General features: G+C 42.1%; 1 protein-coding gene and 1 long non-coding RNA gene across 6 annotated transcripts in view; both read left to right on the top strand.

The window, feature by feature from the left end:
* The first annotated feature begins 1,628 nt into the window (after nucleotides 1-1,628).
* The window catches only part of ATP8A1 (ATPase phospholipid transporting 8A1), a 90,172-nt gene continuing 66,907 nt past the window's right edge, over nucleotides 1,629-24,893 (top strand). For 2 of the 5 annotated variants that reach the window (XM_053458415.1, XM_053458410.1), the window contains exons 1-4: nucleotides 1,630-1,803; nucleotides 2,687-2,790; nucleotides 15,683-15,797; nucleotides 16,294-16,393. In XM_053458415.1, the coding sequence (XP_053314390.1) occupies nucleotides 2,742-2,790; nucleotides 15,683-15,797; nucleotides 16,294-16,393 (264 nt within the window). In that variant the 5' untranslated portion in view covers nucleotides 1,630-1,803; nucleotides 2,687-2,741. The other 3 variants (XM_053458412.1, XM_053458413.1, XM_053458414.1) reach the window with 3 other exon arrangements.
* LOC128482107 (uncharacterized) lies at nucleotides 19,157-19,504 on the top strand. Its single transcript, XR_008351006.1, has 2 exons — nucleotides 19,157-19,273; nucleotides 19,376-19,504. It is a non-coding gene; the product is annotated as an uncharacterized LOC128482107 (long non-coding RNA).

Genomic DNA, 24,893 nt, shown 5'->3' with positions numbered 1-24,893 from the left:
TTTATTTCACAAATCATAGGTTGCATGTATGTAAACCATACAGTAGGTGCATCTTTCTTCATGTTCTCACCCCGTGAAGATTTTTGTTTCCTATTGCTTGCTGGTTTTCGTTAATTGGGTCAGACGGCCTTTAAAATCATGTAGAGAAGGCAAATAACCTAAGGACATGGAACTGGTTAGGCAGTACTGACTGAAACGTCCGTGAAGTAAACCTTTCAACTAAAACTCTCCAAAACAATATAACTGATTAGGAAAGTAAAGAGTACAAGCTATGTGTAGCATTTATAAATGAATTTCATTATACTGAAACCTGTGAGAAGCGGTTCACATTTGCGAACTTTTGCATATCACACTCATAAGTTGTCTCCTTAAGCTTAGCTATATATTTGCTCTAATCTTCTGAATTCTGAATCTGTTTATAGTCCCCAAACATTACTTTCTTCTTCATCGTATGTGCAACTAAAAAGGTTTCCTTTTTCTTTTACTTTATATTTCCATTCAAGCTCAGAGCCTGACCTAGGGAGAGGCACTCCCACACATCCAGAAATTCAACAAAAACACACACCCAGACAATTAAACTAACACAACCAGACACTAATATACCCAAATACATATCTTCATACACTAAACATACCCACACACACTAACATACCTAGACACACACTTTCACTAAAATACACAAAAACATACACTAACATAGTTAAAGACATGTTCAGACACTAAAATATCCACACACACAGATTTCATGGTAGGCTGCACCATGGGCCATGCACCAAGGCAGGTGCGAGAAGTGCACTGCACCCAAGCACCATGAGCGCTGGTCTGGGTATCAGGTGCCCATGCTATATCCATGTACCCAGGCGCACTTTCACTAACACACCCAGACAAAAACACCGGGGGGGGGGCGTGGAAAAACCATACTCCGTGAAGGCTCAGCTCCTCTCTGAAGCAGCTCTCCCGGCGGACTGCCGCACTACTTCCGCGGGACCACGCAGTGACGCTACGTGGCCCCGCCCACTGTTAGAAATTAAGGAGATGAAGAGGTAAGCCCGAGTATCGGAATTACCTCCTTATTCCTACAACTTCCAGAGCACCGCCTCTCCCTCCCGAATAGAAGGGTCAGAAGGAGTAAGAGGGCAAGCAGTACCAGTTGAGAAAGTTGCCGGGAAAGCCTTATCTCTGTACAGCTTTGCCCAATACATGCACTAAAATTAAGCAGCACCAACAGTTGGAGTGACAGCTGATGTGTGCGCTTCTTTAACGTAATCTCCGTGGCTGCACCGAGACCTGAAAACGAGGAGTTCGGGTTGCCTGTTGTTAAGAAAACCCGTTTAGAGCTTTAAACAACGGTTAAGACGACCACAGATACACGAAACCGCACAGCCAGTTAGTCCGGCTATTGCTGACAGGATTCCAAAGATGGCCAGTTCCAAGCGCACACTTTATTGGGGGGTGTTGCATTTCTAGTAACAGGTTCCTACTTCAAATGCTGCGATTAATTTGCCCTTCTGTGTAAATACGTTTGTTTAAAACTTAATGCTGCTGCTGTAGCTGAGACCTAGAAATAGTTTTGTTAATGCAATAGATGGCTCTGCGTTCCTCCCTTCGTGTAAGTTGGTTCGCTCCGCTCTGAGCAGGGAGCTGGCGGGCTGGGTTAGCTGTGCTTCAGTTGTTCCTCGCAACTCCGTTCGGGTGCAACGTGATTGGTGTCGATGCTGCCTCCCGTCGGCTGATGGGCAGCGCTCGGTACATAAGCGGGGAATACTGAGGTGCCAGCCAAGGGAAGCCACGTTCAGACCGCTGGTACGGCCATTTCATTACAAGGGCAGTGATATTTGTATCTGAATGGGGTCACTTGTGCTCATTCACTCCCATAATTACACATCGCTCTGCATAGTTCTTCCATATCTAATTTTCATTTCTCCCTAATAAATCCATTTGCATCCTGACAGTTGAGCTTTACTCCTCCCGTTTACATGACCCCCCCTACGACCATCCCCATCAGCTGGTTATAAATATACAGAGAGCCAGTGCCTCCTCCTTTCCTAATCATCCTCAGTCCTATCCTCTGGCCACCCAGTGACCCCCACTCTGTGTCACGCTTCGCCTGCCTCCATTGATTTAGAGCTCTGTTAATCCATTCACATCCCCTGCTACTCCTCTCCTCCATTCACTGCTTTGATGTCATTCTAAATTCAGAGCGCTGCTTTCCTCCTACAAGTGGTTGCATTTCCTTTTTTTAGGTATAGATTTAGGCGATTGATCCTGTCCTTTTTTAAAGCCGAATGCTGTTGCATTTCAACACCAGCTCTGGCAGCACCATTACCTCATTCACGTATTTATTTCTGTATCTGCATCCACCCTGTGACTATCAATCTCCTCCCATGTAATCAGCACTTGGTAATTATTTTGTTTTGTGCACTAGGACAAATGTTTACCTCGGTGGCTATTTCCATCCCAATCCTCGCCTCTCGTCACCCTTATTTTTCATTCGTTTTGTTCTCAATTGAAGTCTGCAATGCATCTTCTCTTCTTTTAGGTGAATGGAACATTATTCATCATCATTTATCAATTTCATCGCATTGATCTATGTTTCCAAATTGAGCCAGCTTCATCATCTTTGTTTAGCTTCATTCGCTGTATATTTTTATTCATTTTCACTTATTGTTTTTCAATATATTTTTAGACATATCAGCATTGAGTATTACATGAAGAACAACTTGTGATCCCGAAGCCTCGGCATGTCGACTGTACAGACTACGGTGGCAGACATCCGCTCCAGAGCAGGAGGTAAGTTTGCTGTGCGGTTTAGGACTTGCATGCATTTTCCCTAAACAGTATTGTATGTATATACGTAAATACGTATTTATGTATATAGTGCATATAGATGTTCATATGGCTCTACCGTTTACAGTGTCTCTGCAATAAGTGCGGTCATAAAAAACGTACAGTGGTCAGCAGTTTTCTGGCACGGTAGATATAAATACATTATGAAAACCGGACCTTGCCCCATAGACGGCTTACAAGGACTATCCTTTTGTAACCAGCTATTTGTGTATTGAATTTCATTCCAGATGTATTTGGCAATTAAGTTGTTGTTTAAGAACGGGAGACACCAAAAAGGTTTATTGTTCACCGGTGAAAAGATTTGATAGTTAAGTGACCAGTTGTTGGTCATGTGTGTTGTTTAACCCTTTAAGTGCCTGCATATTGGTTTGTTAAATGAACAGTTCATTTAGTTTGCCTTTTCTTATTTAAAGCTTATTTGTTGCTAGATGTGGTTTTGGGTGTGCGATTGCGTCTGTTTGTTTTATTATTTTTCTTAAACTGCATCCTGATATATAAAAAAACAGAAACTACAGCTTCCTTTCTTAAAAAAAAAAAAAAAAAAAAGATTTTTTTAGGTTCCTAATTTCCTGCAATTTTTTTTTGTACAGAAACTGTTAAAGCAATGCCTTGTCTTTTTTTGCCCTGTTACTGTTGTGTGCTCTAGTGGGACATCAGAATCCATAACTTCCTACTAAAAAAACATCAACCTGAATTCTATCACTAATTTTTGTCTTGGGAGTGAGAGGACGAAGCGTCCAGCTCTGGGCACTTTGGGGGTACCCTGATCCCTCTTGCGATTGGCGATTGGCATTGGGATGTTGGCGCAGGCTGGGAGCCAGATTCTCCATTAGGGGGAACAGTAGGTGAGCTATATAAAAGGTTACCCAAAACCTATTTAGTAAATTGCAGCCTGAGCGTGCATATGTTCATTGAACCACTCCATAGGTAAATTCCCAGCATAGCTGCTAAATGTTACTGGAAATACTTGTTTTACATTCTAGGTGTTGTTATTGTTTGTTAAGGGAATGCATTTTGCTTTCCTGCTACGTTGCTGTGGCAAGGCTGGTGCTGCACCATTGTATTGCTGCAAAGCGGTGATCTAATCCACACAGCACAATTTCAGATGGAGTCAGATACGCTCTCTTCAGTGCAGTCGTTTCAGGCATTCCCTCTATAGCCTACAATCCTATGAGGAGGGGTCATTAAGACCCATTCATACATACATTTGATGACTGATTAAGAGCATTTTCCTGATGTAGAGACTTAATCAGTCCTTGTTCTGTTGTTAGTTAGGTTAGCTTTATAACTATCCCATGCATGTTTAAATTTCCTTGCTATCTTAGCCTCTACCACTTCTGATGGGAGGCTGTTCCATTTGTCTACCAACCACTTCTTAAAGTAAAACTAACATACATGACATAAGCATCTTACCCTCCAGTTTTAGACGGTGGCCTCTTATTCTAACGTTTGAAATACACTTGCTTCCTGCACTTTAAATCCCATAAAGTATTTACATGTTTCTACCCCACCTCTCAGATACACATAGCCTTCGTTAATACTGCGAGGTGACCACTAACGCCTCTTACGAAAAGCTTCTAATAACACTTGCATAACATTAAGGTGACGGAGTTGCAAAGTCACTATCCCTGGTTTGTTGTTCCATATAGGCTACAGAATATCCAGTGCGTCAATATCATCAGTGCCTATTTAATAATGTAGTAATTGTAATATTAGGCAGCTTCCTAGGGATGATGGGGACAAATCTTGGTCGATGTAGGGGATTTTAGAACACCTGAAGTGTGTGTTGAGTAGGGCATAGAAATTAGGTGGAGTAAAGAAGAAGCTGCAGCTTCCATCCTCCTCTGTTGTCTGATTCTAGCTACCGATTGGCTACTTTTAAGCAGCCAATCAGTGACAGGAAGATGTTCCCGTTGAAATCAATAGGAGCGCTCATCGCTGATGCACACAGGGGTCTGAATAGTCTCCTCTTGCAATGTTGTGCAAAATGATGACATGTATTTACAAAACACACCACTAAAATGTTAAAGGGGCCATGCAACAATCATATGCATTACAGGGTGTATGATAGCTGCAGTATCCCTTTAATGACAAATATGGCTTGTATGAAAGCCAGAGAATACACCATTGCATGTGGTGGTGGTGGCACACAGTCATGCACAGTAATTGCTTTACCAATACAATGCACACAGCTGGTAGAGTCAGAACACTTATCTGAATTCTTTATTGATTTAAGTGCAGGTTTGTGTCAAAAGTTGCCTTTGCCATCCATATGCTAGTAGATACCATTTTTGCTTTTAATTACCATTATTGTCACAATGAGAGTAATGTACTGATCCCCTCTTACCAGTTTGTGCTGAGTGGGCAGGAACTGTACCACACGTGGAAAGCCCGTGTTAAAACACCCTTGGATCTTGTGCCTAAAAAATAATTAAAAATTTAATTGTAATGTCAGTTTTACGAGGTGCCCTAACTTTATAAGTGACTCTCTGTGTGTGTGTGTTTTATTGGTGTGTTTATAGCCACATTCTCCGAGTGCTAAAATCTCAGATTAAAAAACGTATTCTTTTGCTGACTCCCTGACTGAGGGTATTACACAATCAGTATTATCACAAAAGCTTTATCTAGTACAGTGTGCTATAAAAATAAAGTAGTTTTAAATAATTCTTATCTGTTTGCACAAATTAGAAAGGTGAACACAGAAAACAATGTCAGGAAACATTTCCTCCTCTCCGGCTGCTCGTACTGAAAGCAGGAAGTGTATGTGAGTTTCCTGCGTATGCCGTAGCACTGAAGTGAAGGGCAGCTGAGATTGGCAGCACTCCCATTAAAGTGAAGGGGGCAGCTGAGATTGGCAGCACTCCCATTAAAGTGAAGGGGGCAGCTGAGATTGGCAGCACTCCTATTAAAGTGAAGGGGGCAGCTGAGATTGGCAGCACTCCCATTAAAGTGAAGGGGGCAGCGGGGATTGGCAGCACTCCTATTAAAGTGAAGGGGGCAGCTGAGATTGGCAGCACTCCCATTAAAGTGAAGGGGGCAGCTGAGATTGGCAGCACTCCTATTAAAGTGAAGGGGGCAGCTGAGATTGGCAGCACTCCCATTAAAGTGAAGGGGGCAGCGGGGATTGGCAGCACTCCTATTAAAGTGAAGGGGGCAGCTGAGATTGGCAGCACTCCCATTAAAGTGAAGGGGGCAGCTGAGATTGGCAGCACTCCTATTAAAGTGAAGGGGGCAGCTGAGATTGGCAGCACTCCCATTAAAGTGAAGGGGGCAGCTGAGATTGGCAGCACTCCCATTAAAGTGAATGACGCTGAATTCACTCGGAGTAGCCACAGCCCGGTGCAGGTAAACTATCTGAGCATACACGTGATTGGCTGCTGCTGCTACTCCCATTAATTTTAGTCAATTTCTCAATGCAACAATGCCAACATAATTGTGTCTCCTAGTGCAATCAAGGAATCAGGAGTTTTTTGGAGTTTGCACCAGTTCCCCAAGATACTAGAACCCTTTGGCCAATAGTGACATGTCCATGGACTCTATATTTAAGGATTGTGAACATTATTATGGAAGGGAGGGACAACCTACTATGCATGCTCTGAAAGCTATGAATGGACAGTAAAGTATGTAAAAAGTACTTTAACTACATTCTTAACATAACAAAAAAAAACCTCGCCTTCTGAAGACACTGCAGCTCCAGACCTCCATTCCCTCCTCTCTCCAAGATTTGCACGTTTTGGCTGCTAGACACAGTGGGGTTTCTTCCACATCCATGTGTGTGTGGGGGGTCTTCTTAGGACCCCTGGATATCTAAAAACAGCTAGAGCTGGAACTGGTTGGCGATGAATATACTCACATGCACACTCGTAACCAAGCCAAAAATCTTGGAAAACGGTGCGTATGCATAGAAAGGATTCTGAGGAATCACTAATTGTATTTGCATCCAAAAACATTTATGGTGCACTAAAGTGTGTTGTGATGGAAGGCATGTACCTAAGTGCTGTTCCTCCTAGGGAGCCTCTTAAAATCTTCATAGCTACCTTCTGGAAGACCTTAAAGTTAATGTTCCTTCTGTGATATCAGAGTTGGGCAGGTTTAGCAGTGAATACAGACAGGATTAAGAGGTCTCAACAAGAAAATGCAGCAAAACGTTACGTATATTTGCAGGTTCTGACCAGGTTCTCTTGCCACACAGGTGCCCCATTAAGGCTTAAAGTTGCTTATTTGGGTTAAAATGAGTCCCACTGACTGCTCCTTGGAATGCAGGATAGTTGTGAAAAATTGGATAGGACTCGCCATACTTGGGGTACTTTGACATAGTGGCCAAACAGTGTGACGGAATCTCCGATATTTGTGCCTTAGATAGATGTACTTATTGGTCATTATTATTCTAGCAGCAACCTGGGAATCTGAATGTTATGCTTTTTAGGTTGTGAGCTCCTCTCCTTGTATAACTTTTACACATTATACGGACAGATCTGCTATGGAATTAGGAATATTGATGCATATCAGGGAGGTAGACTTAACCCAGAAGGGGTAAATCAGGCATGGACATGTGGTTGCTCCAAATTAAATACACGGTATGTATTTAACGTGATGCAGCAATAGTAAAGGGAAAGAAGGTAATGAATCTTCTGTTCTATAAATATCATTAGTAAAGTCATCTGCCTTGAGATTCCTGAATGAAAAGTACAGCTGTCTTCATTGGTCCTGTTACGTTTAAACCAATTACTGTACAGTCACAATAGATTAAAGTTCCTGATTTAAAATATTCACCCAGTTTTAGTCCTTTCTATATCAGATTATCTGTGAAGTTTGTTGGCCTAAAGAGTCTCTGCAGTGTACTTGCTAAGCTTATCAGAGAAAGAGAACATAAATCTTCTCTCTGAAATATCAAATCTATAAAACAGTAGGAAGTAAATGAAGCTTCTCATGTTTTAGCTCAGTTTTGCCATTATAGAGGAAAAAGCTCCATGTCCATCAGTCTGATCCTGACCACAAGGGCAGTCCAAGACCAAAATCCAAGGCAATCTTCCTCTGCATGAGGTAACCAACAACCCCCTGACAAAATGTTTGGCCTTTATGGGCATCCTCAATTGAGTGCAGTTGGTATCCCTCTAGGCTAAAGTTAGTGAGGAGATCCACGTCTACACTTTTACACTTGCTCCTAAAGCGATACCAACTGCCCATAAAGATAGAAAACCTGCGTCTGATGTTGTTGATTCCCTCGTGTAGAGGAAATTTACCTCGCATTCCGGTTCTAGAATCTATGTGCAGGATGAGACTGATATGTTAATAGAGAATTTTCCTCTGTAATGCCGCAACTGAGCTACAATTTGACACTCGGATGCAGGGATGCACTATAAGGCAGGGTATTAAACCACAGTTTGTTCTCTGTTGAGTTGCTCTAATATCTTTTTCTATGTGGTTATCCTTATTCACAGTATGACCCTCTGTAGGTAACCCTGGCAGTAGACTGTCACACGGGTCTTGGTAAATACCAGTAGAGAGCTATGACTCCTGCTTATTTTTTTTCTTTTAACTTTTTTTTTTGACATTTTATGTGGAACTCTACAGGTGTTACCTCATCCTGGCTCCCACATTTGTGTGCCAGGCTACTAACTTTTACCCAAATGTGTGTAGAAATGAATGGATACTAGAATGATCTAGTAGTGGTACTAAGCCATTCATTCTGGTCTGAGTGAAGCACCAAAATGGTACATAAGAAACACAAATGTTTATTGAATCCTATTTTCCTTCCTTTCTTCTATTTTTATGCATAATCACCAATTAAGAATACCGACATCTTTAGTCAAATGCTTCTTTCTACCAAATGTGTCCTTTTTCTGTTATTTTAGTTGTTCAGATTGTGTCACCTACAGTATATTCATGTAAAATTCCAAAAATTCAAGAAAGATTGCCAAAATGAGATTTTTCTATTTTAGTTTTTATCTAATTATGTTTTATGTATTTCTATGGTTTTACAAGAAGGCCCTACTTCCCAGAACAAAACTACCTCTGTATAATTTATGTGCGTTCATTGACTATGAAAAGGGGAATCAAGGTTTAACAAACATATGTTAAAAATGACAAAACAATTTGGTCCTTAGGGTCATAAAAATGTCCAGGCCTGAAGTGGTTAATAAAAGGCGAAGCGTCTATATATTATTTAGGGCCGGACAAGGTCTTCCTGCAGCAGAAGCACTTTGGGGGTCAACCTAAATAATGTAAGACATTTAGCGAGCCCCGTAGTATTGGGCATAGAGTTTGTACGTATTGTATGTATGTTTATTGTGCTCATCAAATCCCAACCCCCCCTGCCGCTATCGCACCTCAATATTTACAACTGCTGCATGGTGTTTTGTTTAATGTAACGTTATCTCATACTGTTATAATGTAATATACACACACGTGTAAATATATATAAATATGTGTGGTTTTTGAGGGAGTATAATAGTTTGGAAAGGCAGGTTTGTTTAAAGTGTTACTTGTGCTAAACTGTAAGGTAAATTCACATGAGATATGTGTTTATACTATAAATTGGTGTGTGTCCCCCCCTGATTTTATTTGATTAATGGTTACATATATTGTTGGCACGTATCCAGACTGACAAATTCCTTTGGTGTTATTTGTGTATATGTGTACGTAATGCATAGGGTGCTGTATACATTTGTAAGGACACACCAAACTCTGAACGCACGTGTCCTTATTACCCAGACGCAACTACTCTTTGGGCAGCGAGCCGCATGGATGTCCGTCACTATACAGTTAATGGCTGTTTGCTTTCCTCCTGACTACAATGAATTGGCTTCAAATGTAAAGACAGGCTGTGTGCTTACAGGATCAAAGCTTATTAGAGTAAACAAATGAACTCCTTTAAATATACACAAAAGTAACATAATGGGCTCACCTTTCTACAATAAAGCAAATGAGTAGAAATCCAGGCAAAAAAACAAACAAAACTTCTAGTTTAATATGATAATTGATGACATTGCTGGCAATTTTAAAATGCCAAGAGTGTTTTAGTGACAAATGTCTTACGTGTATCTCTGGCACACATCTGGGAATGCTGATATCTGGCCGAACTAATGCTGTGGATCTGTGTTTTTTAATTATGCTAATTATTATTATTATTATTATTTTATGATTTGGTTACTTCAGTTGTTGTAATCAAAAGTGTGAGTATCTGTTTTGTATTGGGTGGGCAAATCTGGTTTTAGCTTAGAAGCTGTGATGATGTTGTATAAGGGTCATGGGGTTAAAGGTCAGAGATAAGATGTAGATGGACAGTTACTTTTTACTATTGTTTAGCTTATCAGTAATGTTTGAACACTCTGATTATCATTGCTTTACTGTCGGTATTTATGATAGTAACCTTGCTTACATCCTCCTGGTTCTTCTAATCCCTGGTGCAAGAGTTTTACTTTATCTAAATGCAGACATAGCCCCGTTTATAATGTCCTTTTTGGGCTGGATTAAATTACACACTTTACGCCGGAGATCATGAAACACGAGGAATAATCTGCATGGGATTCCATAAACTGCCCCTTTGGGGGAAATGCTATAATAGAGCTAATTAAATAAATCAGAATAAACTAAACAATGCATTGAAAAATGATGGCATTAGCTGGACACCTAATATTCGTATTACATGTAACTGTCTCCGCTGTGTTTGGAATGGCAGAGGAATGAGGTTCCTGTTGGCTTTGTTGATGTTAAAATAATAATTTGCTTTTCATTGAAGGGATGAAAGCGCCTGCCCGCTGAGGGAGATGCTGTTCATGTGACTGCTAGGACCATCTCCTCTGTCAGGCGCTGTAATGTATTGTGCCGTCTCTTACGCCGTTCCAGCATTTGCTGCAAATCTAATGCCAGAGCCTCTCAGCATTCCCTTTCATTGCACGGAAAGATAATAAGCAAGACGACCGTGTTATGGAGTTGTGGAAATAAATGTCAAACGCACAGACAAATATTGTAATACAGAGGAGGAATAAGAAGGCGCTGGCTGGCAGAACTTTCCCTGCATCTTTTGGATGCGCTCGGCTGCTTATCACTTTATGATGCTTAATGTAACGGAGAAGATCTCTGGCTTACAATGTTTCCGATCTGAAGTGTAAAAATATTTAAATCAGCTGCTACCATAAAGCGGTGTCTTTGTTGGAAAATCTTTGCGCTCGCCTTATGTTGATGAATGCCAAACACAAGCTGTCTTATTAGAGTTCACAATCCTTATGATTGTTAATACTGCTGTGTCAGCATTATGCGGGGGCATCTTCTCAGTTATGGGTTTGTGGTGTAAATTATTTCATTTTGTCATTGAAACCTTTCTTGAGGCTTCCAGGGCAGTTGAACATTTTAAATTATCCACTATACATTGTATCCCCTTGGTGACTGAGGGATTTGTTTCATGCACCCTCACTAATTATATGCAGTTTATTTCTGGGAAAGGGAGTGTTTTCTTTTGATACAATATTTTTAAAACTAGCTCAACATGTATAAAAACAAATATGTATAAATGCCCAAATTTTGCTGTAAAATGAGTTGCGCGCCCCCCCCCCCCATAAATGCTTGTGTGTTACTGTTCGTGATATCTGTGGGAAAAGGGGTTTACTAAAACTGGATATTTGCTCTAGTAAGATGGAATGTTTTTATTTTTTTTTTATAAATAATCCCCATCAATAGGGTTAGTGCTCAAATGTTTTTTGATATCCGTAAGGTCAGTGGGGTGCCAGAGCTTTTATAGTAGGATAAGTTTTGGTTGGTACTATAGCCAGATATTTTGTGGCATACCTGTTAGTTTCCAAAATTATATTTTCAAAAAACTATTAAAAAGTCTTACAAAGAACATGGGCTATTTTCTATAGAATGCGCTATTACATCTAGGCCACTGTTTAGAGGAACTAGTAGTACGTCCTATAGGTCAGGGCTTGACAAATTTGTTATAAATCTAGGAGCCAGCTAAAAAAGTTAGGAGCCAGGACTTTTTTTGCCCCAGCACCCACACTTTGCCCCAGCACCCACACTTTGCTCTAGCACTTTGCCCTACACCCACACTTTGCCCAGCACTGAGTCTCAAACTTTGCCCCAGCACCCACACTTTGCCCCAGCACCCAGTCTCACACTTTGCCCCAGCACTTTGCCCTGCACCCACACTTTGCCCCAGCACTCAGTCTCACACTTTGCCCCAGCACTTTGCCCTGCACCCACACTTTGCCCTGCACCCAGACTTTGCCCAAACACTCACACTTTGCACCCACACTTTGCCCCAGCACTCAGTCTCACACTTTGCCCCAACACTCAGTCTCACACTTTGCCCCAGCACTCAATCTCGAATTATTGATTGTTAACACCAATCACAGTCCTGCCCAGGTTCCAGCATGTACTGGCTGACTTGGCATAATAGGAGTACATGCTGAAACCTGGCTTGCTGCCCCCCCCCCTTGTGTATTGATGCTGCACATCACTTAGAGCCCCATGTGCCATGCTCCTCCCCCCACTTATACAACCATGCTATCACACACACTCATTCATATACTCACTCATGCACCCTCCTTCACCCCCTTACCTGCACTGCAGATCTCTCACACGCAGACTTCCATAGGGGCCCTGCTGCTTCTATCTCTGTCTCTCTGCACGAACGTCTCTTGTCCCGCCCACTGGGAGGAGGAACAGAGCAGTCATGTGACTCCTCTGGTTTCCTGCTTCCTGTGGCCACTCCAGCACAAGAGACGCTACTTGCATATTAAGAGCAACGCACAGCTAAGCAGTGCGGCCCCTGCGGGGATTATTTTCGGCCGCCAGGACAAAATTATCAGTCGCCATGGCAACCTGGCGCCTGGGATTTGTCGAGCCCTGCTATAGGTACAAAACTTTTGCTTTTCCTGCAAAAGTTGGCATGAAGTAGTGGAGAAAGGTGTAGAATGTTATCTCACTGATTTAACTATGCATTATAACTCGGCACTCCTTGCATGAGGTACACATTGAGGTTAACTCTTCATTATCCCCTTAAGGACAATGGGCGGTCTCTAAACCCATTGAAAACAATGCATTTTGAGCCCGTACATGTACGGGCTTTGTCATTAAGGGGTTAAACGTGATAAAGTGGAATGTTAAAAAGTTTAACACTCCTGCGTAAGGCATTCATCACCGTGGATTCATGTTTATTAACCCTTTTGCAACATAGCCCATTCATGTACAGGCACCAAGTGCGATGCGTTTGTGACAATGTCTGTACATGTACGGGCTTCTTTAAAATGACTGCAGTTGCTGCGTTTTCGCTGCTATCGACGTCAGCACAACTTTCCTGGTAGCCTCATGAGTGGGGCTATCCAGAAAAGCTCCACCCCGCACAAACAATTGCCGCTGCTGACCCGAGGGAAAAAAAAAAAAGATATAGCAGTGGCCACTGGCTAAAAGAGAGCTTGTGTGTGTATATATATGTATGTATGTATGTATGTATGTGTATATATATATGTATATAATATATATATGTATGTATATGTGTATATATCTATGTGTTATCACCATAACATGACAACCTGCCTAGTATTGTTTAGGTCCCCCTTTTGCTGCCAAAACAGCCCTGACCCGTCGAGGCATAGACTCCACCAGACCTGCTGTAGTATCTGGCACCAAGACGTTAGCAGCAGATCTTTTAAGTCCTGTAAGTTGTGAGGTGACGCCTGGACAGGGGTCAGCATCGGCACCCTAACTGGTCTGTGGATATGCGACCCCATATGCAACAAACTGCGATGCTCTGTGTGTTCTGACACCTTTCTATCAGTAAGGTCTCTTTAGTAACAAGTAAAAATAATTCTCTAGTCATGTCACTGTGAGGGGAACCATCCAGTTGTTTTATTAAGCAAGTCCTAAAATTGGTGCTGTATCTTCCCAAAAATTACAGTATGGAAAGAGTTAGAATACAAGCATTTGAAATACCTTGGGTTGTCTAGGTTTCAGAAATATATGGTTTGATGGGGTTAATTGAATTGGCCGACTTCAAAGATGCCCCATATAGGACATGGTGCATGCTGACCAGATGTCAAAATTCCAAAAAAATGTACACCTTCCAAATGTGACCTTTTTAGCCTCCGAACATGAACAACATTCGCATGGGTGGTATCACTGTATTCAAGAGATGTTGTACTCAATATGTTGAACACATATTGGGGTGGTGTTTTGCAGTAACGTATACCAGGAGCTGTAAATTCATACCGGAAATACAATGTATGTGGGGGGGGGGGGAAACACCAAAAATTACGACTACCAACTTTGGCAAGAGCTGGTGGTAAAATTAGTGCATGTAAAGGGTTAAAATATCAGCATTCGAAACACCCTGGGGTGTCTAGTTTCCAAACATATATGGTTTGATGAGGGTAAATTGATTTGGCCGGCTTAAAGATGTCCCAAAATGGATGTGGGTTTAGTATGACCAGATTAATAAAAAAATGGTTTTGAAATAGCAACACGCCACTTGTACATATTGCCCTATAACTTGTAAAAAAGCAAAAAGCTTTTGGGTATTTCCAAACGCAGGACAAATATTAGAACCTTTTTAGCAGTCTTTTTTTTTTTTTTTTTTTTAATTTTTTTTACGTTTGTTATTTTTTGTAAGTTTTTGATGATATGATCAAAAAAATGTACCTAAAGGAACCCCTTCTTGTTCTTTTTTTTAAAAAAAAAAAAAAACTATTTGCGTGGGTACAGTAAATGAAGGACACCTCGTTATTTTTTGGGGGTTAAGAGGGCTGTTTCACCACAGAGGCATGTAGGGCAAACTATGTTGACCTCTCTTATCAGTACTAAACTTATGTCCTTTCCGTTCCCCTTCCCCTGTGCGTCTCGTGACATACCAGTCTAGCCTGTCTAGCTAGTGGCATAGCAAAGTGTCGCTGCTTTCGTTATTAAACCCAGCCTTAATGCGGAAAAGAAGTGACAGCTTGTGAGCAACAGAGGCATAGAGCTTCTGACAAAAGTTAGCAGAGACAGGGTTTGTGAAACAGTTTGGCTTTATTTATCCCAGAAAACATTGTCATAAAGCACAGGAAAGTGTGCGTGTGTGTATGTATGTATCAATAAATACATCAACCGTGTTTACTGAGCGTTTGGTAGAGGCTATTGTAGTGAAGGAATTTAGATAATAGACATGCATGGATATTCATATGGCTATCCTGAAAGACAAGACCAAGTTCTGAGTAGATTTAACAGCAGCTTCTTTATGGAAATAAGTGAAAGCTGGCAGGTAGATGGCTAAATCCAATGACGCGATACAGACGTATCATAAAACATTGTGTTTTACCCTTAATCAGCTCAAATGCTATTCAAACGATATCCATTGTTATCTCTAACGGAAGAGTATTTAAGAAGAGATGTGTAATGTTCTTGCTGGGACACGGGGAGTGATTAAGTACACAGGTGAGTTTTAGGTGAGATTAAGGATTCCGGTTTTCTGCATGAACTGTCTATCGTGCAGCTCGTGCTTTTCTTTCAGGAGAAACACACTGAGTGCACTGTTGGTATAGCATTTCAAATAAGTGTTGTTTATATGTCGGTGTAACAGATTTTGTTGCATAAATTCTTCTGACGTTGGACCTCCTACATAAAATAAAAATATAAACTAGGTTTTTTTTTTGTGAAGCGAATACCAGGAATATTACCAGGAATATCACAAAATGTATCCTCTTAATGACAATTCACATGCTTGGTTAAAGGGGTTTAGAAAGCAATTAGAGATCACTTTGTTCTCCCAAACAGTGAGATAACTGCTCTGTCCTTAAGGATACACTCTCTTTCTGTCTAACCTGTGTATCCCATGTTTTGTTATCATTTTTCTTTGTAGGATATGAAAAAACTGATGATGTTTCTGAGAAGACGTCTCTAGCTGACCAAGAAGAAATAAGAACAATTTTTATTAATCAACCGCAGCTGACAAAGTTTTGCAACAACCATGTCAGGTAAGCACCATAGAATGGGAAACTGGAAACGTTATGCACTGTTGGGTTTTAAAAAACGAATTTACGTAAGTGGGCTTTCCGGAGACATGATGGGGTGTATATAATGGACCCAGTTTGGCTCTTGCTGTGTTCCATGGAACAAAATATTGCACAATTAAGTGTATTTTTAAGCTATTTAAAATCATTAGCAAACTTGGATCCTTTCAGAATGAAGAATTACTTGCAGGTAGAAGGCAATGCGAGTCTGGGTGTATAGAATTAAAAACATTGTCCTTAAAACCAGCTAGCGAAATCTGTAGTCTCGCTAGTTTTTTACTCCTGTATTCATTTATGCATTATTCATTGTTTTATTATGATTGTGTGCCTTTACACTTATGATGTTAGCAAAATGCAAGTGGGTGACACCATGACCATGAATTAACCTCTGCTCAACCGCTAACAATGTGCAGAGGATGAATCGGACTACATATTTAAATCTTTTTGTCCTTCTTTCCAGCACTGCAAAGTACAATGCCATCACGTTCCTGCCAAGGTTCCTCTATTCTCAGTTCAGACGAGCTGCTAACTCATTTTTCCTGTTCATTGCACTGCTTCAGGTGAGCATAACCTGATAGCATACATAATACTAACTCTGCTGCTGAATTTATAGGACTGATTGGGAAGCTTATTTTGTTAACTTGTGTACATAGGTATAATATTCAGTAAAGCTGTAGGTTTTTTTGTTTCGTTTTTTTGCTTGTTGTGACCGTCCGGCAGCCCTGTTGTGTATTCTGCTTTTGTATACTTTTCTGAGAGCCACGTTTTGGGTTTGAATCCTGCTGCAACCTGTCCTTTTATATTGCTCTTGATTGGTCTACCAGTCTAATTAGGCAATAACAAAGTGGTGGGGTATATGTATTTTGGGGAGTATTCCACCAAGCATGGCAAGGGTGGAACTTAAATATTTCATACAGTAGCACACACCAAAATAATTTTTGACTTCAGATTGCTTTGAAACTGACTTGTCACGTTATTTCCGTAAAAAAATGTAACCGCATAAAAAAACAAGCAGTACCTATAATGCGTGATATAGGATGTTAGAAGCATATCAGATAGTATATTAGCCATAGGGAGTTTATTTTAATGTTGCTTACTCAAATGCATATATAAGAACCTCATTGTCCTTGATCTCTGTATCACATGACCGCTAACACAGTTACAATGGCAAGAATGAATAAACCCTTTGGAATAACCTGGTTTAAATAGTTCAAAAAATGTGATCTGATAGATAAACAATGTGCTTAAACTAATAACACACACAGAATGATAATCTTTCATTGAGTGGACTCTAGGTTTGCTAACTCCTGACTCCTATTAGCTTTTGTTGAAGTCATGAGTCTAATGTTCACGTACTTTCCTGCGTTCTTTAAAGCAGATTATGTTCATTATTGTAACTTAGATGAATATCATATAATAAGACAGTTTATACATTATTGCTGGTAATTCCAAAGGGGTCACTTAGTTTTTCTTGGGACTGTATTTACTTTGTTCTTTTCTAGCAAAGGAATACATGATATTCAATGGAATACAGGGGCCAGTAGGAGATTGGTTTCCCCACAAAGTTTACATAGTATGGAGGGTTACAGGGTTACTAATGATTTGAGGGCATCAATTGTAACAAAGTACATATTGCCAAGAAGTCCTAAATCTTTTCTAGGCAACCTCCCCCTTCCCCTGTACATATACTTGTATGCAATAATAATTACTAATACTGTTGTCTGAATTTAATGAAATCCATTATAAATGGTATATGTGGCAACTAAAGATAGGTACCTGTAATGGTTATCCGAGTAAAAATACTCCTTTAATTTATTACCCAAGCTTGATGGACTGTAGGACCTGAGAGCAGTAATGTGAGGTTTCAGTTACTATGTTATCCTGCTTAAGTGCATCTAGAACCTAGATCTAGTCGTTCGACTGACAACAGTAATGTCAATCATATGTGAAACGATGTGTGATAATAGAAATGTCAGCTTCATAAAAATGTAATAGGCCCTTATTTTGAAACCAGGTGTCTCCAAAGACATTTACTTATAGCTCGCAGGACTGTCTACAAAAATGTGTCCATCATTATGTCTATTTGGCTAGTGTTATCAGTTAATTTGTTTAATATAATCCAAATGTCTGTTTGAGTTAATCTAGCTAAATGTAAAGCCTGGGTTGTAAGTGAGTGTGATTATGTGATGGTGTCGGATGATGCAGATGTTTTTTTTTTACAGTTGGAGGGTGGTACTGAGATCTTGACAAGTAATTGCATTGTCAGCTCTTAGACGAACACAAGTGTTTAAATATGCAGGCTTGCATTGCGTATGATTTGTGGTTACATGAAGTTTCACATTAAGCTTGCTAATGGTACAGTATAATTTTTAAAATCAAGCACATAATCTGCCATCTCCATAGATGGACGTTGGCAGTAGAACTCGTACTGAACTTGTTGGCAGTAGAATGGGACGTACTGAAGAACTCATCGACTTTACAAGCGGCATAGGATGCTACCTTTGTCACGAGCCAGTTCATGAAATTCTTGCCCTGCTAGATTTCCCCCCAATAAGTGCTATTATTGACCAGGAGTAACCACAACCCAACCACAAAGCAGTAGACCACTCACAGAGCGGGGGCCCGGTGTGCTGAAGCGCATACTGCAGTAAACAATCGCCTGTCGTTGTATCGGTCACTACAAATTTCCAAACTGCCTCTGAAAACAATGTGTGCTGTAAAGTTTAGTGAAGGAGGGATAATGTCTGTTTTCAGGGTTTAGGGTAGGCCAGGTCCAGTAAAGAGTAATGACCATGAATGGAAGGGATGTCCAACAAGCTCATGTAGGTATGGTGCTCAGGTGTCAACATACTTTCGGTCATGTAGTGTACCTGTAAATTGGTCTATGCATATATCTTTTTCCTGTCATATAGTGTCAGTACCACGGGGTGCCGCTCTTCCTAGGGACAAGGACCTAGAAACGAAGAGGTTAAGATCCCCTTAACCCCTCCTACTCCACCTATAATAGCCCCGGCCGCCCCAATACCTCCAGTTCTTCCTTGTCCCTTGTCAGGGACGGACCTTTTTTCTTCTTTTTCTGGTGGGGCACACGGGTTGTGTCCAGGGGGATTCCTCCGATTGCTCCCCGGGTGGTGAGCAGAGCGAGGTGTACCGTCCGCATCGGCGGACGTTACGGAACTGCATTGCCGCCGGAGTTTTATGCCGGCAAGTATTTGGAGCATGCGCACAGCGGTGGAACGCACGCCAGAGGGCGCTGCGTTCCACCAAGAGTACTGATCACGCTACTGAGCATGCGTGAAGCAGTTCTCTGGTTCAGGGCGCGAAAACTTAATTGTTTTCCCATATTTAAACCTGTGCTACCCAGTCTGACAGCAGAGGAGCTTGTCAGCACTGGTTTTTCCGTGTCACCAGCCCCCCCACACGGATTGAGGAGTTGTAAGGTAGGATTTGATTTAATCTTAACCCTTCAAATCTTCTGCCCTGTATATTTTTTCAAAAAATTTTTTTTTTTTTTTTTTTTTCTCCTCTCTCTTTTATGTTAGATGTCTGGTCCGGTTTCACCAGATAAGGAGAAATGTGTTACACCTGCTCCAAAAAAGGCTGTGGTTAAAACCAAACATTTATCGTGCACTGAATGTGCCTGTCCTTTGCCTGATGGTTCAAAAAAGAAATTTTGCAATGCCTGCTCCGCTGAGAGTTTGGCAAAAGAAAAACATAAAGACATGCAGTCTTTTTTAGGCTGGTTCCAGGACAACCTGGCGCAAACGTTTGAAACGTTTAAAGCTGCAGCAGTTAAACCGGTGGAGCCCGTTAAGGCTAAATCCCACAAACGTAAAAGGGAATCGGCTTCCCCTCAGTCTGATTGGTCCTCTGGAGAGGCCTCTACTTCATCATACTCGTCTTCCTCCAGTGAAGAGTCAGAGGATGAGTCCAGCTTTCCTCCACAGGAACTGCGCAAATTTGTTAAAGAGGTTTCACGGCTGTTTCAAGATACAGACCGGTCTAAGCACCCTAAAGGGTTACCTATGCTACCTAATATGCAAAACCTCATGTATAGGGAGTGGCATAATCCAGGCAAAAGAGCTTTCATCTCGAAGCACTTTAAGCAGCTTTTTCACCTTCAGGGTGATGAGAAATGGGAAGATGTCCCTTCGGTAGACGTCCAGATAGCTCAACTTTCTAAACGTACTACCATTCCCATTAGTGAAGTCGCTGGTCTCAAAGACCCTATGGATAAGAGGGCAGAGACGTCATGTAGGCGAGTATTCCAGTCATCAGGATTCCAGACTAAAGTGGCGTTATCTAGCGCATCTGTGGCTAAAGCCCAAGGTATCTGGTTGCAGTCCTTAGAAAGCAGTCTGTCGGACGCTATGGATGACGGTTTGTCTAAGTTATTTAAGAACCTGAAGCTGGCTAATAGTTTCCTGGTGGAAGCTGCAGAAGAGAGCCTTAAACTGTCGGCCCGAAATATGGGTTTGTCTTCCGTGGCAAGAAGAGCCTTATGGCTTCGCTCTTGGGCAGCAGATACGGCCTCAAAGTCTACCCCTTGTGTGATTTACCGTTCGAAAGAACCAAGCTATTCGGGTCTCCCTTGGAGGAGCTGATCAGACATATGTCTGATACTAAAAATGCACTTCCTCAGGATAGGAAGAACAGATGGAACAGACGTTTCCAGTATAGACCTTCCAGGCCTTTTCAACCGGTGTTCAAGACTCAAACTTTTCGTAAACAACACGAGAGGAAGTTTCAGGAACATCCTAAGAAACCCGAGGGCAGGAAGTTCTGACGGTGTTGGAGGTCGTTTGCAATGGTTTCTGCCAAGATGGACACAAACCACCAACAGCTCCTGGGTCCTCAGGATCATTGCGGACGGGTACAGGATAAAATTTTTCAAACTCCCACGTCCCCTTTTCCTGATTTCGTGCTACCCTTCTCAGGTGAAGAATTCAGCACTGTTTGCCGAAAGCCTTACCCTTCTCAAAAAAGGTGTCATAGAGCCTGTTCCAAAGAATCAGGAGTTTCAGGGAGTCTATTCTCGTCTCTTCCTGGTCTCAAAACCGGATGGGTCCTTCCGTCCAATTCTGGATTTAAAGAGGGTCAACGCCTGCATTCCTTACCGTCACTTCAGAATGGAATCCATTCTCACTGTTACCCACCTTTTAAGGCAAGGGGACTTTATGGTTACGTTAGACCTAAAAGATGCCTATCTCCATGTGCCAATCGCTACAGCCTCAAGAAAATATCTCCGGTTTGCCATAAGAGTCGGCTCAAGGCTTCGTCACTTTCAGTTCACTTCTCTCCCTTTTGGCCTATCGTCAGCTCCTCGGATTTTTACAAAACTTTTAACCCCGGTTGCAGCAGCTTTGCGAAAGGAGGGAATCACAGTTGTCCCTTGTCTGGACGATTGGCTTCTAAAAGCAGGTTCCTCTCAAGAACTCCTGTCACATCTCAGGTTTACGACCCGATGCTTGGAACAACATGGTTGGATCATAAACCACAAGAAGTCCAACCTTACCCCATCCACGAAGATCCAATTTCTAGGGCTCATAGTGGATTCCGTCTCGTTGAGGCTGCATCTCCCACGTTCAAAGATAAGAAGAGTAAGGAATCAGGTTTCCTTTTTACAACTGAATCCAACCCTTTCCTTCAGGTCGGCTATGAGTATTCTGGGCAGCCTTTCGGCCTGTATTCCAGCGGTAAGCTGGTCCAAGGCACAATTGAGACCCCTTCAGTGGGACATCCTTCAACAGTGGTCCAGGAGTCTGGAGGATCTGGACATCAACTTCAGGGTATCCGAACACGTCTTACTCCGATTGAATTGGTGGAAAGCAAAGGGGCGCCTCGCCCGGGGGCGATCTTTTTTGCCACGTCAATGGGTCACTCTCACCACGGATGCCTCCAAGGTAGGCTGGGGAGCTCATTGGAACAGCCTCTGCTGTCAGGGCAGCTGGTCCTTGACCGATCAGGCTCAATCTTCAAATTTCCGGGAACTGAAAGCTGTATTCCTGGCGCTCAAGACATTCGGTCCAAGATTGCGGGGAAAAGCTGTACGAATTCAGTCCGACAATGCCACCACAGTCTCATATATAAACAGGCAGGGTGGCACCCGCATTCCCAAGCTCCAGGCCCTGTCAGACGAGCTCATGCTCTGGGCCCAAAGGAATCTAGAGGATTTAGCGGCAACGCACATCAGAGGAGTGGACAACGGCCTGGCGGACGATCTCAGCAGATCTCAGTGCTCCCAAGCAAACTGGTCTCTGGACAAGAGCATCTTCTCTCTCCTGGTTCAGAGATTCGGCCTGCCAGATATCGACCTTATGGCGACCAGGCAAAACAGCAAATTGCCAATTTTCGCCTCCCTTTACAAGCAGAACAATCCTCCCCTACTAGACGGAATGTCGGTGATTTGGTCTTTCAAGATGGCTTATGTGTTTCCTCCAGTAGCGATGATTCCTCGGATCCTCCTCAAAATTCGAGTAGACAAAGCCAGAGTGTTAGCCGTTCTCCCTTATTGGCCAAATCGAAGTTGGTTTTCGGAGCTGCTCAGTATGGCGATTTCAGTATGGGAACTGCCAGTCTCCTCCCGTCTTCTGGAAAACGACAACCTCTCCAGGGATGTTCTTCTGCGATTCAAATTGACGGCCTGGCTTCTGCAAGGATGATCCTCCAGAGCAGAGGCATTTCCGATTCTATGACAGAGGTTCTCCTGAGTTCAGTACGCAGATCTACGTCCGTTATTTATCTTCGAGTATGGAAGAAATTTCTCCACTGGTGTCTTACATAAGGTTTGGATTTTTCCTCTCCTTCTACGAGTTCCATTCTGGACTTTTTGCAGGAAGGTTTTTCGGCGGGTCTCACTGTCTCAACCCTTAAAGGACATGTTTCAGCCTTGAGACATTTTCTCCTGTGTGAATTGGCTTCACAAGTCCTCATCAGGCGTTTCTTCAAGGCGGTCACAATTCAACGACCACCCAGACGTGCACATTTTCCTTCCTGGGATTTGACCTTGGTCCTTCAGGCACTCTGCTCCGAACCGTTCGAACCTTTAGAAGACGTGTCTCGCAAGTTTTTATCTCTCAAGACGGCATTTTTGGTGGCCATTACTTCGGCAAGGAGGGTCAGTGAGCTTCAGGCTCTCTCCGCGGCTCCAGAATTTACGATTTTTCACCAAGATAAAGTCGTTTTGTATGTCAAGCCTTCTTTTTTGCCTAAGGTCATATCTGAAGTTAATGTCAATCAACCGTTGATTTTGCCCTCCTTCTTCCCGTCACCTGCTACTCCGGAAGAAACGCTCTGGCACACTCTAGACGTCCGCAGAGCTCTACGGATTTATATTGATCGCTCTACTTCTTTCCGCTCTACGGATCAATTGTTTGTCAATTATTTTGGTCAATGTACAGGCCAGGCGGCCTCCAAGCGCACGATATCCCGATGGCTTTCCGACACTATTCGCTTGACCTACAATCTCAGCGGTCAGGTTCTTTCATCTCGCGTTACTGCTCACTCCACCAGAGCTATGGCTACATCCTGGGCTGAGAGGTCTTCTGCATCCCCGGAAGAAATATGCAAGGCAGCCACTTGGTCTTCCTTTCACACGTTTGTCAAGCATTACCGGCTAGACATCTTCTCCTCCTCTGATGCTGATTTCGGGCGTAAGGTGCTCCAGGTGGTTACCTCGTGACTGTATTCCCACCCAGAGGGGGTATCTTGCTATATCCCCGTGGTACTGACACTATATGACAGGAAAAAGAGTAATTTTACTTACCGTAAATTCTTTTTTCCTTAGTATAGTGTCAGTACAGCTTTCCCTCCCTTATCGTTTTGTATTAAAAATCAATTTTTGCAAGCTATCTTGTGTTCTTGGTATTTACTGGAGGTATTGGGGCGGCCGGGGCTATTATAGGTGGAGTAGGAGGGGTTAAGGGGATCTTAACCTCTTCGTTTCTAGGTCCTTGTCCCTAGGAAGAGCGGCACCCCGTGGTACTGACACTATACTAAGGAAAAAAGAATTTACGGTAAGTAAAATTACTCTTTTTTTTCATCCCCCCCCTAACTTCCTAAGGGAAAGCAAATTTTGTCAATTGGAGTAGTGGAAGCCAATCGCAGCAACCAGCTAACATACATGCTGTAGGCTGACGTTTCACCCATTGGCTGTAATGGAAGCGTTACGGCACATACAGTAGTTTGAAAATGTACTCAACTGTACTTCCTTTTGTTAAAGGCAGCCAGGAGAAGTCTTATTTTCTAACTCCAATAACTTAGGAAAATATTCAGCAGTGTTACAGTCAGTGTCTATATTTGTAAATGTATAGTGCCAGAGTGTGTATGTCTACTGTGTTGTAGCGCCAGATTTTGTGTATAGTGTTAGTGTGAATTTTTATATAGTGTTAGCCAGTGTGTGTATGTGATTGTATGTTGACTGTGGAGTTGTGTATGTTACAGTATGACATTGGCACGAGTGTGTATGTCAGCATATAGTGTGTGTATATTAGTGTATGGTGTTAGCCTGTGTGTACATGAGTGTAGTGTATCTGTTATTGTAAGCTATTAGTGTTTCTGAGCATAAGAGCCTAATGTGCGTCTGTTACTTTATGGTGTTAGAGTGTGTAAGTGTAAGATTAACGGTTAAACATACACAGCTTGAGTTTTAACTGTGGTACTGTACAAAGTGGTGCAGCAATGCAAATGTGTGTGTGTGTATGAATGCACACAGTTACTTAATTTCTTCAAGGTGCAAGAATATCTCTTCCATCGCCAGTAATGAAATTACCAGCAGTATCCGTGTATACACACAACAAAATTATTGATGATCAACACAACAGCTGCTGCGGAATGAGTATAACGTGCAAAGAAACATAAGATTGGAAACTTTTATCTAATCAGGAAAGGATAAAACTCTGTGAAATGTGTACTGATGGGTCCATGCAAATTCATTGCACACCCCATTCTCTTAAACACAGACTAGTTTTATTAATTGGGGGAAAAAACTATAGTTTGGTAAAAGGTTCTCTTAAAACCGTGCTGTGTGCAAAATGGGAATTGTTTGGGGCGGCGCTTTGG

The sequence above is a fragment of the Spea bombifrons genome, chromosome 1 (assembly GCF_027358695.1).
Source record: "Spea bombifrons isolate aSpeBom1 chromosome 1, aSpeBom1.2.pri, whole genome shotgun sequence".
NCBI lineage: Eukaryota > Metazoa > Chordata > Amphibia > Anura > Pelobatidae > Spea > Spea bombifrons.
This window is presented reverse-complemented; position numbering and strand designations above follow the sequence as displayed.